At 36.2% G+C, this 12990-nt stretch overlaps 3 protein-coding genes across 4 annotated transcripts; 1 reads left to right on the top strand and 2 right to left on the bottom strand.

Annotated features, from left to right (window-relative positions):
• The first annotated feature begins 194 nt into the window (after positions 1-194).
• Positions 195-3894, top strand: LOC108454419 (uncharacterized). Of its 2 annotated transcripts, XM_017752873.2 has the most exons (11): positions 195-439; positions 554-625; positions 721-800; positions 1221-1320; positions 1410-1463; positions 2115-2192; positions 2437-2534; positions 2634-2691; positions 3090-3211; positions 3415-3572; positions 3680-3894. In XM_017752873.2, the coding sequence occupies exons 1-10, from the start codon at positions 233-235 to the stop codon at positions 3566-3568; spliced, it is 1023 nt and encodes a 340-aa protein (XP_017608362.2). In that variant the 5' UTR covers positions 195-232; the 3' UTR covers positions 3569-3572; positions 3680-3894. The 2 variants fall into 2 exon arrangements, with proteins under 2 accessions (XP_017608362.2, XP_017608361.2); XM_017752872.2 differs by having other exon boundaries at positions 196-439; positions 3415-3894.
• Positions 3895-4312: 418 nt separating this feature from the next.
• Positions 4313-6312, bottom strand: LOC108455125 (palmitoyl-acyl carrier protein thioesterase, chloroplastic-like). Its single transcript, XM_017753732.2, has 6 exons — positions 5708-6312; positions 5473-5606; positions 5129-5242; positions 4881-5049; positions 4733-4801; positions 4313-4642 (listed from the first exon to the last, which is right to left on the bottom strand). The coding sequence occupies exons 1-6, from the start codon at positions 6068-6070 to the stop codon at positions 4313-4315; spliced, it is 1179 nt and encodes a 392-aa protein (XP_017609221.1). The 5' UTR covers positions 6071-6312.
• Positions 6313-9517: 3205 nt separating this feature from the next.
• LOC108454293 (pentatricopeptide repeat-containing protein At1g22960, mitochondrial) lies at positions 9518-12712 on the bottom strand. The gene is made up of 2 exons (XM_017752708.2): positions 10045-12712; positions 9518-9900 (listed from the first exon to the last, which is right to left on the bottom strand). Exon 1 carries the CDS (start codon positions 12380-12382, stop codon positions 10172-10174), a length of 2211 nt encoding a protein of 736 aa, XP_017608197.1. The 5' UTR covers positions 12383-12712; the 3' UTR covers positions 9518-9900; positions 10045-10171.
• Between the last annotated feature and the right edge of the window lie 278 nt (positions 12713-12990).

The raw sequence follows: 12990 nt of genomic DNA, 5'->3' as shown, positions 1-12990 counted from the left end.
TTATTACAACATTATTTTTAGCTACAAGTAAAATTTTCTTTTATTTCAAAATTTCAGAAAAGAATAATATTAATAATTACACCTAAATTTTAAATTTTAAAAATAAAAACTAACTTTCTAAAAATAAAATATAAAAATTAAATTCCAAGATTACAAGTAAATATCACATATTTTTTGGTGGGCTTTATTCTGGTTATTTAGAGGAGTCAACCCATTATCTTTTAATTTAGTGATGGCATTGCCAGTGAGGTCAGTAATATCAGGTTCCATCTTCTTAGGTGATTGCTGCCACGCTCGACTATACTCCTTCGCTGCCCCCTCTGTCCTATACAGGAGAACACAATACAAAGCTACTGCAACAAAAATGGCGTCAGCTAATGCCCAAGGCAGACCCAAGACTATCGATTCACATTTGCACATATGGGCATCCCCGCAAGAGGTAAAATCCCCTCTTCCTTGCACCAATGTTTCTTGCAAAACCAAGTTTAGAGGATGGGATTGGACAAACGGTAACACAAATCACGCCTTTTCCTTTTTGTGTTTGGGTGTACAGGCTGCTGATAAATATCCTTACTTTCCTGGCCAAGAACCTACTTTGCCTGGACACTTGGATTTCTTGCTCCAGGTAAGATGTAGCCTCAGAGAGAGATGGAGAGAGACTATGCTTTTGCTTATTTATTCTCTGATAAACTATTCTTGATTTTTTTTTTCTCCCCGCAGTGTATGGAAGAAGCAAGTGTAGAAGGTGCACTCATTGTCCAGCCCATCAATCACAAGTTTGATCACTCATTGGTGACCAGGTCTGCTTCGAGTTTGAGGATAAATTACAAACATTTGCCAATTTCTTATCATTTCTTTAACTATCATTTTGTGAATTAAGCTATAAAGCCATATGAAAGTATTGGTGTGAAATGGATAAATCATTCAGGGAGTTGACTAGTATTATGGTTAAGAAGTTACCATTTTGGTTATATATACATAAAACTATAAATTCTCTCAGATAGAGGGTTGAAGCCGATGATTGAGAAATTTTAGCATTTAATTACACTTTTTAGCTGAGTTCCTTCTAAGAACTGGCCCTCATATCATGGTAGAAATGAATGGATGATCCAATTGCTATCGATGGTTCATGTACTTGCAATGTTTCTGTACTACCTAATTTCTTGAACAAATCAGGAAAGCATTGCATGCTGAATACTAATGTTTTGAATGATTGATAGTGTCCTAAAGAAACACCCCACCAAATTTGTTGGTTGCTGTCTTGCAAATCCTGCAGAAAATGGAACTGGAGTTAAGCAGCTTGAAGATCTCATTTTGAAGGTTTTTGATTTATTTTCTTTTATTAGATAACTCTATTTTTGTTCTATTTATTGTGAGAACCATGCTTACGATATGATTTTTCATGCTAGGATGGTTATCGAGCTGTTCGCTTTAATCCTTATCTATGGCCTTCTGGCCAACAGGTATCAATCTCAAAATCTTTTTCAGCTATTAGGCCACATGATGTCTCTTCTATTTGAATTATTAAAATCTAAGCTGTGTTCATTACAAATTCAATCCATATATGTGGTTTAAATTGGAGTAACTGTTCTGTCCGTAAAATAAAGCCAGGTAAACAAATGATTGAAGAAATAGAGCTTTCACCGAATTAGCTGAGAAAATTCTTTACATCAAACCTTTCTTAAAGTATTTATTGAAAATGTTAGGAAAGGTTTGTTAAGATATGTAAATAGAATAATATAGTTGATTATTAGGGATTTGATTTTATTTACTTTCCTTAGAGAGTAGACTCATACTTGTATATATATATATATATGTATTCTTTGATGATGAATGATATATAGAATTTCATTCTCTCTCTTCTTTTGCCTCGTTAATTATTCTTTAAGTATTTGTTCATAAATGGTAGCGACACTTCAAGGGGAATTATCTTAGGTGGACTGTCCATATGAACTAAATATCTTATCATAAATAGACATGTAAACTTCAGACATGAATCATATATTCCTATAAAGCGGTGGGTTTTTACTTCATTTTTTCTTTGATGTGAATCAAATATTCCTAATATTTACCCTTCTTATGTTGACACTTCTATTATTCTTAATGATACCCAGATGACAAATGAAGTTGGAAAGGCAATGTTTTCTAGGGCAGGAGAGCTTGGAGTACCAGTGGGTTTCATGTGCATGAAGGTATTGCAGTTCCCCTAGGCTCTCAAACAGAAATGAAGAAGCTCTTTTAGTTTTTATTTTATCTGAATAGGGGTATATGGTCTTTCTTTCTAAAGGAAGGATTGTTCTTCTCTGGAACTGAAAATTATACTAGATAATTTCCATAATCTATTTTGTTCCAGTGGCGAAGTGCTATTCTGAAGTCTTTGAGTCTATATTTGGTTGATAAGGATGACATCATCTTCATGAAATTGGACTTTTTCAGGGTCTCAATCTTCATATTTCAGAGATTACGGAACTATGCACAGAATTTCCTTCAACAGCAGTTTTGCTTGATCATTTGGCTTTCTGCAAACCACCATTGTAGCCTTTGTGACTAGCTTCTCTAGGGAGAAATATTTCAATCATTAGCTGGGTAATACCATGTTTATTATTTAATATTATTTTCAATTTAACTTGCAGAAATGATGAGGAAAAGCTTGCCTTCTCTGAGCTCTTAAAGCTTTCCAGATTCCCTCAGGTATAAAGAGCTATGCATAACATAACCATCAATCTTTACTCAATTCATAATGATATTCCTTTTCCTTTTTAGCAATTCTGGCATCATGAAGATGCAATGGCTATTGCAAAGATTTTTGAGTCTAAACAATGGTGGAGAGAGCATCAGATTTCCTCAATTTCCAAAAATATGACCTTGCTGTTTTTCAGCTCCTTTACCCTTGTTTCAAAAGTTTTTTTAATCATCTGCACTTGTATGGTGGATGATTGTTCCTTTTGGTATTTGAGATTTCTAGGAATTGAACAATGGTCACTACAACTAAAAGCCCTACATTCTTCAATAGATCACAAGGTTGTTAGCCACCCCAATTTAAAGTATGATTTACTATGATTTATTCAGATGTAATTTTAAATGTACAGGTATATGTCAAATTCAGTGCATTGTTCAGGGTTTCAAGAATGTCATCCCCGTACCTGGATTTAGTTCCACTTCTAGCTGAAGTTGTCTCAAACTTTGGAGCAAATCGTGTCATGTGGGGAAGGTAACTGTCAATCTATCACTGTTTTTATTTCATACTTCCAAGTTTCAGCCTAAAATTTAAACATTCAAAGGGTTCATCTTTGACACATTCTCACTAGAAGTGGAGTTTTGTAACTCTGCAAGAATGGTTAAAAGAGTGGCAGAGGATGGTTTGTTGATTGGAGTGGGGTATAGATAATGGAGATTTTGAATGTATGATTGCAGCGATTTCCCATATGTTGTTCCCGAAAGCGGTTATAAAGGAGCAAAAGAAGCCGCATGTCTTATTGCCAGTCAGGCATCTTTGTCATCTTCTGAGGTAGAATGGATCATGGGGAAGACAGTAATGCAACTCTTTCAAGGTCAATGGCTTCCTTAGGCAGGTTATGCTCATCTCTAGTAATGAGTCTTTTTATCTTGCTACATTACCACTTCTTCTTTTTCCTTTTTTTTTTTTTTTTTTGGTACTATTAATCTATTATATGTTTAGGATCTGAACTTAAGCCACTGAAGTGAGAGAACACAGTACAATCCACTATATATTAGCCTACTTTCAAAAGCGTACATGCTGTTGTAAAATAAGAGCTTAATAGCAAATAAGAGCTTTTGTGAATACAATTATCCTACAATAGATTTAAATTCTTTCCTCAAGTGTTATGATCTTTTAGGCAAAATTGTAATAAAATACAGTTTATGATTTCACAAGGCTTATTTGTCATCGCACAACTTCATTTTCAATACAAATGCAAACTATATGATTTCGAACCTTTGTACTGTATACAAACTATATCATTCAAAACCCTTATAAAAATTCTCTGGTACTGTATACAACACCTTCCCCAGGGCTTGATGCCTTCCAGTCGTCTCTCAGTTTTGCATGTATTCAATATATACCATGTCAGTGCTCCTGACATGTTAAACGTTCAAATTCCCAAATCCCATGATCACATTGCCACAAAAATCAAACATCTAGGATATAGGATAGCAAATCCAAGTGTTATGCCTTTTTACTTGATTATTTTCCTTAATGGCAGCATGTGCAGGTATTATTTTCTGGTTGTTTTCACTTATGTTCAAAGAGGATCTGCTTGTTCAATCCGTTGTGCTTGTCAAATACATGTTACTAAGAGGAATATGGCAATGTAGAAAGCGTTTTCCTCCATCTGGTCCTTCCTCGAACTATCTCTTCATTTTTACTATCCCCTTTGATTTGGAGGAGATGAGTATATCCGTATGACTTCACATCCAGGGGGCCTAGGTATCCATTTCCTTCCATGATTCTAGGAGTCAAAACCATATTTTTAAGTAGACTTTGTTCCACTCCATTTGTTAAAGTTTCATCTTCATCTGGTTGGCAAAGCGATTGAACTCTATCTGAACTCCCACATTCCCTTCTATATTCTAGTACAATACCAGATAGCTGATGAGACTCCAAAAATTTGTCAGGGATTGTCTGCAGGAAAAAAGAAGTGGTGATGATTTTAAGGTTGATATGGAATTTGAGAGAGTTAATATAGATTGATGGCAGAGCTTTGTCTATCACCTCGAGCATCCATCTTACATACTTGACATTGTTCACATGGTGGTTCATATCCAAATCACTCCTCTTTGGCTACAAGGTAAATCGGAGATTAGTTAGTCTGTGCTGTTTCAGCCATTAATTCCATTATCTAGCTGTTATAAAATAGTACCTTCAAGTCAGAGTTGACATATCTTGCGTTATCGTCCAACTTGACGATCTTTTCGGGAACATCTTCATTGATTGCTCGTTTGTCTATAAACCAAGGAGAAATCTCATCTCTCACTTCCTCCGGCATCTTTGACAGTCGCCTTGTTTTTTCATTCATCATTACCCAAGTGCTGTTTCATGCATGATTCATTAACTGAGAAATATATGATACAAGCTTAAACAGAAGGGATGGTATTCATAATACCATACCTAGTTGCACGCGCGTAAGTGATGCCTGTGGCTTGGCTCCGGATTAGCCAGTCTCGTCTCATCCCATTCTTCCCTGATGCTCCAACCCATGTGTCGATTTCCAGTACCTCGCCCCTGCAATCAGCTGCAACTCATGTCATGTATGTGTAGACTGTAGACTGAGGAGTGTAGGCTAAGGGCCTAAGACGTAATGACACTTGGATTCTCCAATATGTTTATCAGATCATTAAGATGCTTAGAGATACTATGCAATTGAAAAAACGTTGAAGCGGATGGCTATTTGATTGTTAAAATTGTCTGATGATAAACTAATAGGCTTTATATTTGAAGAGATCGAGACTGACCATATGGGGTAGTGATCCACTTGGACTTGCATTCTTGAGACGACCCATATGAGATTGTTCCTCACCATTCCATGTGTGGCTCCAAATCCATTGCTTAAAAGTCCTGACATCCATACATGATTTAATGCTGTTTCCTACATAGTCATGAGTAGTTCAACATTACAAACTTATCTGCATATATATGACAAACTAATTATTCCCAAGAATTACACTGAAAGAGGCTAAGCTTTATAACCTGGAAAAGATTAAGGAGGCTTTCCAGGGTTGCTGTTTTATAAGGGCCAACTTCATAGGAGCGGACCACAACCGTCTGTCTATAGCCAACTCCCCTTTCGATGATGAGACCTTGACGGTAAGGATCAACTAGCTGCTTTTTCGTGGGGATCCTCTGACGAATCTGCTCTTGGCTTAAGTGGTTGATTTCAGTGGAAGTAGCAAGTGAAGAGGAACCTTTTCCAGCTCCAGCAATTTCATTCAACGTCTTTACCTTAGTAGAACTAGTGGCATTGATTTTGATCTTGATTCTGCCATGATATCGATTTCCATTATAAGAAAATGTAGAGGGAAAAAAGACTGGACAGGAGAAAGCAGCTGCCATTGCTCTCTCTAGTCTGGTCTAGTCTAGTCTAGTCTAGTCTAGTCTAGTCTAGTCTAGTCTAGTGTGGGTCTGGAAATTTTGGAACAGAGTAAGTATCATTGGTATTTTTTATAGCGATTTCATGGCGGACCTGTCCAAGACAGTTAATTCCTTGCAGTGGACAATATCGAGGAAGCTTTGTTATAGTGACTTTCATTACAAACCAACCTTTGTCTCTCTCTGTTGATCACATGGGGCGGTTTAGGTACAACAAAATTATATAACCAATGCATCCTAGAATGGCTCGATAGGAGAAAATGTTGGAGTTGTTTTTTGGAGTGATACACACTATACTTGGCATGCCATTCTATGCTCTTATGCTACTAATTAAAAAAAAAAGAGGCTGTACCGGTGTTTTCGAGTACGCCAAGTATTGTGGTTCTGGTTTGTGACGAGGGAGCAAATAATGCCAAGCAACACTCTGATGCCATTATTGCTAAGTAGACAATAAACAACAAATGAGGGGAACTTTCGACTATGAGACCAATGATACTCGTTCTCAGCAATTATCAACAGCACCAAATGTTTGACATTTTCTATGCAACTTGTGAGGGACTTGTTACTTATTGGTATAACTATTTGGCTTTCATTAATAGGTGGGTATTCCAAAATTATTTCTATCAATTCTAGGAATATAATCGGAGAATATTTTGATTATCCATTGATTTGGTTATACAGTTTAAAATAACAAATTTAATTGAATTCCTCAATATTCCTAATTATATTTTTCAATCAGTAATTCAATTACACCATATATAACTAGAAATGGAATACTGATACCATAAGTAGGTGAAAATAAAAATATATATATTTATTAAAAACACTTAGAAAAGGAAAAAGCTATAGCTAGTGGTTAACAAGGTAAGTGGTTAAGGTATAGGTAGTTTTATTTAAAGAATTATTTTCAATTTTCTTTCTAAAATGTAACTTCTTTGAGTCTCTTTTCAACTGATTGATCCCTGTTCACTTGTAACATCAAACTTAATTAATATTTAAATAAGATTATTAAAATTATACATTATGATATATATTCACTTATATTAGACATTTGAATATCTAATTTGATAAATAATTATACTTTATTTGAATTATAAAAAATTAAGAAAAATATCTTAATTTACTCATAAGAAAACAACTGAACTTTGGGCAATCAATCCAAATATTTTTATCCTTTAAGATTTTCTTATAACAGCTAAGGCCGGTTAATGGGGGAAAAATAGAACAATTGAGCGAGGATAAATTGAAAATCCAAAACACATTCAATTTACATTGTACAAAGGCTTCGTTGAGAGTTACTGATCTCCCTCAATGATACACTTGGGTGAGGAAGAGCGAAACGTGAGCAACCTTGCAAGCAATTTATGGTGCATGTGGCTCCAACGAAAAAAAGTTTGTTCTAACGGAGTGGCAAATCCCTTTGCTACGGTCCTTCAAAGAGGATAAACTGGAACTGAAGGCAGCAACAATCCACAAATTGTACGGTGCGGGTGAAAGGGGATAGCAGATATGGATTGGCTTCCTGTATAAACAACGGTGACAATGAATGCTTGTGCTCCTACACTAACTCGGAAACTGATGACAGCGACCTAGCTTTGCTGCCTCCACTTGCTGATAAGGGAAAATGATAACTAGGTTCTAAAATGATTCAGTTAAAAAGAAGGGGAGGAGAGAAGGGATGGTTAGTAGATCTTCTAAGTTCCACTACAAGCAACTTGTAAAAGCAAAGGGCAATGCCAAGACTCCACGTTGTTCTTTAAAGAAAGAAAGGTAGACTTTTTTCTGGAATTAATAATTTCTCTAATCACATATAGCAACAGCTTTTACAGAACTGCATAAAGGGGGAAACTTAGCAACTATCCTGCCATTTTTCCAGTTAATCTGTATATGGATCCTATATCCATGACTCCTCCCTTCACCAGCATAAACATCACCACAAAGCCTAGTATAGATGTATATCTTTCATAATCTCAAACTTCAACGCTGCATGAATCTAGTAGATGGATTTGGCAGTCCATTCTACTGCAAGAATGGAATCTGCGTCAAATCCAAATATCAAAACTATCATAACATTGGTGAATGGGGACAGATTTTCTGCTGCAGTCACCATTCAGAAGGTGGTCCCATTATTGACAATGCTAGTATATTAGATACATACAATTGAAGCTACTGTAACTGTGCTCTGCTCTTGTAAAGATTAGGAAATGGCGAGGTCAACGAATAAAATGCTGCTTTTAGAGCCACCACCGAAGCATATGAGCTGAGAACATCTTCTAAAAATATGGTTTGACTGTAATGCTAGGAGGTTTCCATTACAAGGCTTCTCATATGATCAATTTTATGATATCAGAGCTAGGGATGTCTTTATTTATTTTTACATATGATATTGGCCTAACAATGAGAGACCAGCTTCCACCATTCCATAAATCTGAGTTTCGTATGATGAATCAGACTGTAGATCAACATGATTAAGTCTTTCAGCTCTAACTATTAATGCTGTTAATGACGGAAGGTGCACTTATATGCTAAAGTAAGATGCAACGTGTATACCCTTATCTTGCCTGTCTATACATAAAAAAAAAAAAAGAAAAGAAAAGAAAAAGAAAGCTTAAGATATGTAACTATGATAATAAACTTAAAGATCGATCCAATTTAAACATGCAAACCTTTTCCTTGAATTTCAATCAAACAACCTTGTTTTGCAGCTTTCACCTTAAGGATAACACACTTACGCACCCAAAGCTGTGCCTAATCAAATACAACTCAGCCCAAAGAAAGAAAGAAAAAAACTGAAGCGCTTTTGATGTCTTGCACTAGGCACATGCATTGACAATACTTCTAATTAATACGTTACCCTTCTAGGTCTGGATCTTGTGATAGATGGCTAGAAATATGGTAGGAAATATAAACTAAATTTGAAACAAAACAACACAAACTAACAGTTAGTATCGAAGATTCCTGTTGAATAAAAACACATTAAATTAACAAAGATGAAAGTCAAACCAATTTATTTCCATGCAACCTATTAACAGAAACTCGTAAGGGTTTCCTAGAATACTATTGTAAATTGTCATTCCATTTAAATTGGAATGCAATGCTAGTCAGACTCAGCATATCATGACTGGATGCCAGAATTCAGAACATGGTATACCTTGGTGGCCTCAGCGGAGATGCTCCAGATTGAACATGAAAAGGGCTCCACTAGGGACTCTCGGTAATCAATCAATGCAAACAGAAGCGAGACACACTACATGGATGGTTACACAGGTGGAAAGTGGAAACAGGTTTGCATAAATATTGCTGTCATCATTACTTTCTTGTTATTTATTTTACAACAATTTTGATTATTTTTAGTATCTGTTCCTCAACCCGACCCTGTTCATCCCGCTTTTACCTATCAAACAATGGAAGTTGTATAATATAAAAGCTATGTAGAAACTTCTTATTAATGATTCATAACCGTAGAAAATTTGGGGCAAAAAAGTGACAACTAAAATTTGACCCGAACATATATAATAACCATCACAATATTACAGAAAAAAGAGCCCCCCACCCCAAATTTCCAATCACACTTTTCTCCTATCTCAAAAATGTTGAAAGAATGAATAAATACATTTAGTCAGAGATTTTATTTGAAACAACTTGATACAGTACCGAATTTCATCTGTATACCTGTTGTTGACTCTGTGTAATATTAGATCCAAAGACTGGTCCAAGCATTCGCAAGAAGAGGATAGCAAGGAGATCTGTATACTCAGCTGACTGACAAGACGTAGCTCTGCTCCATAATCCACCTATAAACATAAGTAAAATTGTAAAATTAATAATAACTCAGCAAATGTCCATGGCATATCATATGCTGACAACCAAACCCCACAACAAACAAACAAAAAAATCACAACAATTATAATAATGAGAGAGAAGCAAATGAAGCTTACTGTCCAATGGTATTTAGATTATGATCATCGGAGTCGCTTTTAATTTGAATGTGACGATTCTCCAAAACCAAGTATGTGTCAATCTCACTATCTACATGGGAAATCCAAAACTCCCTTGAAGGCTATATCAAGTCTCAGCACCGCAAGATTCTTTACATTCTAGAATTAAAGTCTCTAGCTGACGAACTGCATTCAAATTACAGTCCTTGTTAAGTTGCTTCAAGAGTGCATTGTGTGTACAAGAATCAGGCAGAATTTCTCTATCTAGCATTTCTTGGTACAATCTCAAGGACTCTTCCCAATTCCCCACGTCGCTGTTCTCATTTATTAAAATGGTGTAGCTATACTTATTAGGTAGTATTCCTTTTGCTTCCATCTCAGCAAAAAACTTGTAAGCTTGACATATTCTCCTCACTTTGCAAAGACCATTTATCATAGCATTGTAGGTAATAACATTTGGCTGAACACCTTTCTCCTGCATCTCTGAGAAATACATAAATGCCAATGATAGAAACCCCTTAGCTGCATGTCCATGAATTAATATAGTGTAAGTTACCACTGATGGGGATAAGCCTTTGCTCAGCATCTCGTGGAACATTTCTCTAGCTTTCCTCAGATGTCCATTTTCCAGGTAAGCATGAATGATGGTGGTGTACGTTACATGATCTGGAATAAGACCAATGCTAATCATCTTGTGCAACAAATTACATGCTTCTTTGAAATCACGCAATTTAGAATGCCAATGAACAAAAACATTATAGATGATCAAATCAGGAGGTAATTCCTTTGCTACCATTTGTTCTTCCATACTAAATGCTCTTGCAGGATCACCATGCTTCAATTCACCTACTACTTGAGTTGTATATGCAAAACGATCAGGCTCCAAACCATTATGCAACATCTCATTGAAAAGATCCCTTGCTGCAGATAGATTGCCCAGCTTGTAGGATCCATTTACCAAAATCGTATAGGTATAAACATCAGGGAAAATACCCTGAGTGATCATGGTATCCTTAAGATACCGAGCAAGGTCCAGGTCCCCCACTCTGCATAGACCATCAATGAGAGTATTATACGTGACAACAGTAGGAACAAGGCGTCGACATCTTAACTCATCAAACAAGAGAAAAGCCTCCCAAATGTTCCCTATCCTACAATACCAATATATTAGAGTATTATACGAAACAACATCTGGTATCATATTCCTCTTCAGCATATCATTAAACTGCTGTCTGGCATCATCCAATCTCCCCCACCTGCAAAGGCCATACATGAATGTATTATATGTTGCCACCGTATGAACAACTCCATTATTTACCATCTGTTCCCCAAGGTTTAAGGCCTCAACAAGCAACCCTTTCTTGAAATACCCACAAATCAAAGGATTATATGTGTATGCAGAAACTTTAATCCCCAATTTCAACATCTCCCTAATAAGTCCCTCGGCTTGATCTAATTTGCAATTCTTTGTTAAACCATTAATTAAAACATTATAGGTCACGTCATTTGGAAAACAGCGCATTTCCGATAAGAGTTCAATAGCTTGTTGTACTTCCCCTTCCTTGCAAAAGGAATCCAACATGGTATTATAGGTAACAATAGTTGGCTTAATCCCAAATTCCTTCATCATCCTATACACTTGGCTTGCTTTAGCTACAAGAGATTTATCCCTAAGCATAGTAAGAATCCTATTACAGTTCTTCACATCCGGCAACAACCCCGTCCGGATCATTTTATCAAATATCCACAAACAATGATCAACCATCAATTTCTTAGAACAAACCAACAATAAAAGATCAAGTAACTTAACTGAAACCTCAAATTTCAGGTAGCCACAAATCAACACATCGACAATACCATGCATATGAAACGTAATGACCCTTTCCATGACCCAATAAGCTGATCTCAGCAAATTGTTCTCAACCAAAATATCGAGCATAACGGAAAACACAAGCTCGGATCTTTTAACACCAGGTTGCATCTCAACCCACCTAAAAAACCTCAAAGCAATTCTGGGTCTTTCTCTCATCAAATTAAGAACTTTGATAAACAAATGAGGATCAACAATGATAGCATGGAATTTATTGGAAACCCACTTGGTGTTACAAAAGGCCCAGGGCTTTTCATCAATGGTGTTAAAGATGAGTTGTTTGTAATGGGTTTCGGAGGAGGAGGAGGAGGAGGAAGAAGAAGAGTCGGGTTCAGGGGGAGAGGAAGGGGAAGGTAAACTGTGGAGAAGAGAGAAAGAGAAAGGAAAGAGGAAGCGTACCTTGCAAGTGAGAGAGAGAGGGGCGATAGTGGCCAAAGATTTTGAAGCTCTTTTTATGCAAAGGGTCATCGAGGATACATAAGGTGATTGTTGTACCGCAAGACTACCAATCCTCTCTCTCTCTCTCAATCTCTCTGTGTCTTTCAATCTAAGAAGTGGTTGACAGCAATAGAAGTAAAGGAAGCGGTGGTGTTATTGATACAGCGAAGCGGAAGACGGAAAGGGGAAGTGGGTTTTGGGTTTAGACAAATTGCCATTGGCGGCGTAGGCTAGGTTGGTTCTCACCTCTCGCTCTTGGGTTGGTTGGCTAATCTAAGGCCTCACGTGAAGCTTTTTTTTTTTTTTTCCTCCTCTTTCATTTTAGAGATTACGCATGAGTTGAACCTATTGGATCCGGCTAGTTTTAAGATTTGAATGAATTCAAATTTTATTATTTAAGGAAAAAAAATCAAAATTCTATTTTATATAAATATTTATATGGGTTTTTATTTAAATTATAAATAAATTAGTTCTTAAGAATTATTTATCAAAATAATACGAAATAAATAGTGTGATTGAATGTCTAACACAAAAATTACCATTGCAAATGAAGTTTTTTTTTTTCTCGAAAAGAGAACTAACTTCTTTAAAGGAAATTGAAGCATGGTTCGATACATAAATTTCTCCTAGGCATCATC

This window comes from Gossypium arboreum, chromosome 3 (genome assembly GCF_025698485.1).
Source record: "Gossypium arboreum isolate Shixiya-1 chromosome 3, ASM2569848v2, whole genome shotgun sequence".
Lineage (NCBI taxonomy): Eukaryota > Viridiplantae > Streptophyta > Magnoliopsida > Malvales > Malvaceae > Gossypium > Gossypium arboreum.
Note: the sequence above shows the minus strand (reverse complement) of the source record. Positions and strands in the feature narration are given on the sequence as shown.

Coding starts and splice junctions, on each gene's coding strand:
- LOC108454293 (XM_017752708.2), bottom strand. CDS start 12,382: ATGACCCTTTGCATAAAAAGAGCTTCAAAATCTTTGGCCACTATCGCC.
- LOC108455125 (XM_017753732.2), bottom strand. CDS start 6,070: ATGGCAGCTGCTTTCTCCTGTCCAGTCTTTTTTCCCTCTACATTTTCT. Junction 5,243..5,472: donor GTGGATCACTACCCCATATG/GTCAGTCTCGAT, acceptor AGCTGATTGCAG/GGGCGAGGTACTGGAAATCG. Junction 4,643..4,732: donor ATGTAAGATGGATGCTCGAG/GTGATAGACAAA, acceptor TTTTTCCTGCAG/ACAATCCCTGACAAATTTTT.
- LOC108454419 (XM_017752873.2), top strand. CDS start 233: ATGGCATTGCCAGTGAGGTCAGTAATATCAGGTTCCATCTTCTTAGGT. Junction 626..720: donor ACTTGGATTTCTTGCTCCAG/GTAAGATGTAGC, acceptor TTCTCCCCGCAG/TGTATGGAAGAAGCAAGTGT. Junction 3,212..3,414: donor AATCGTGTCATGTGGGGAAG/GTAACTGTCAAT, acceptor GTATGATTGCAG/CGATTTCCCATATGTTGTTC.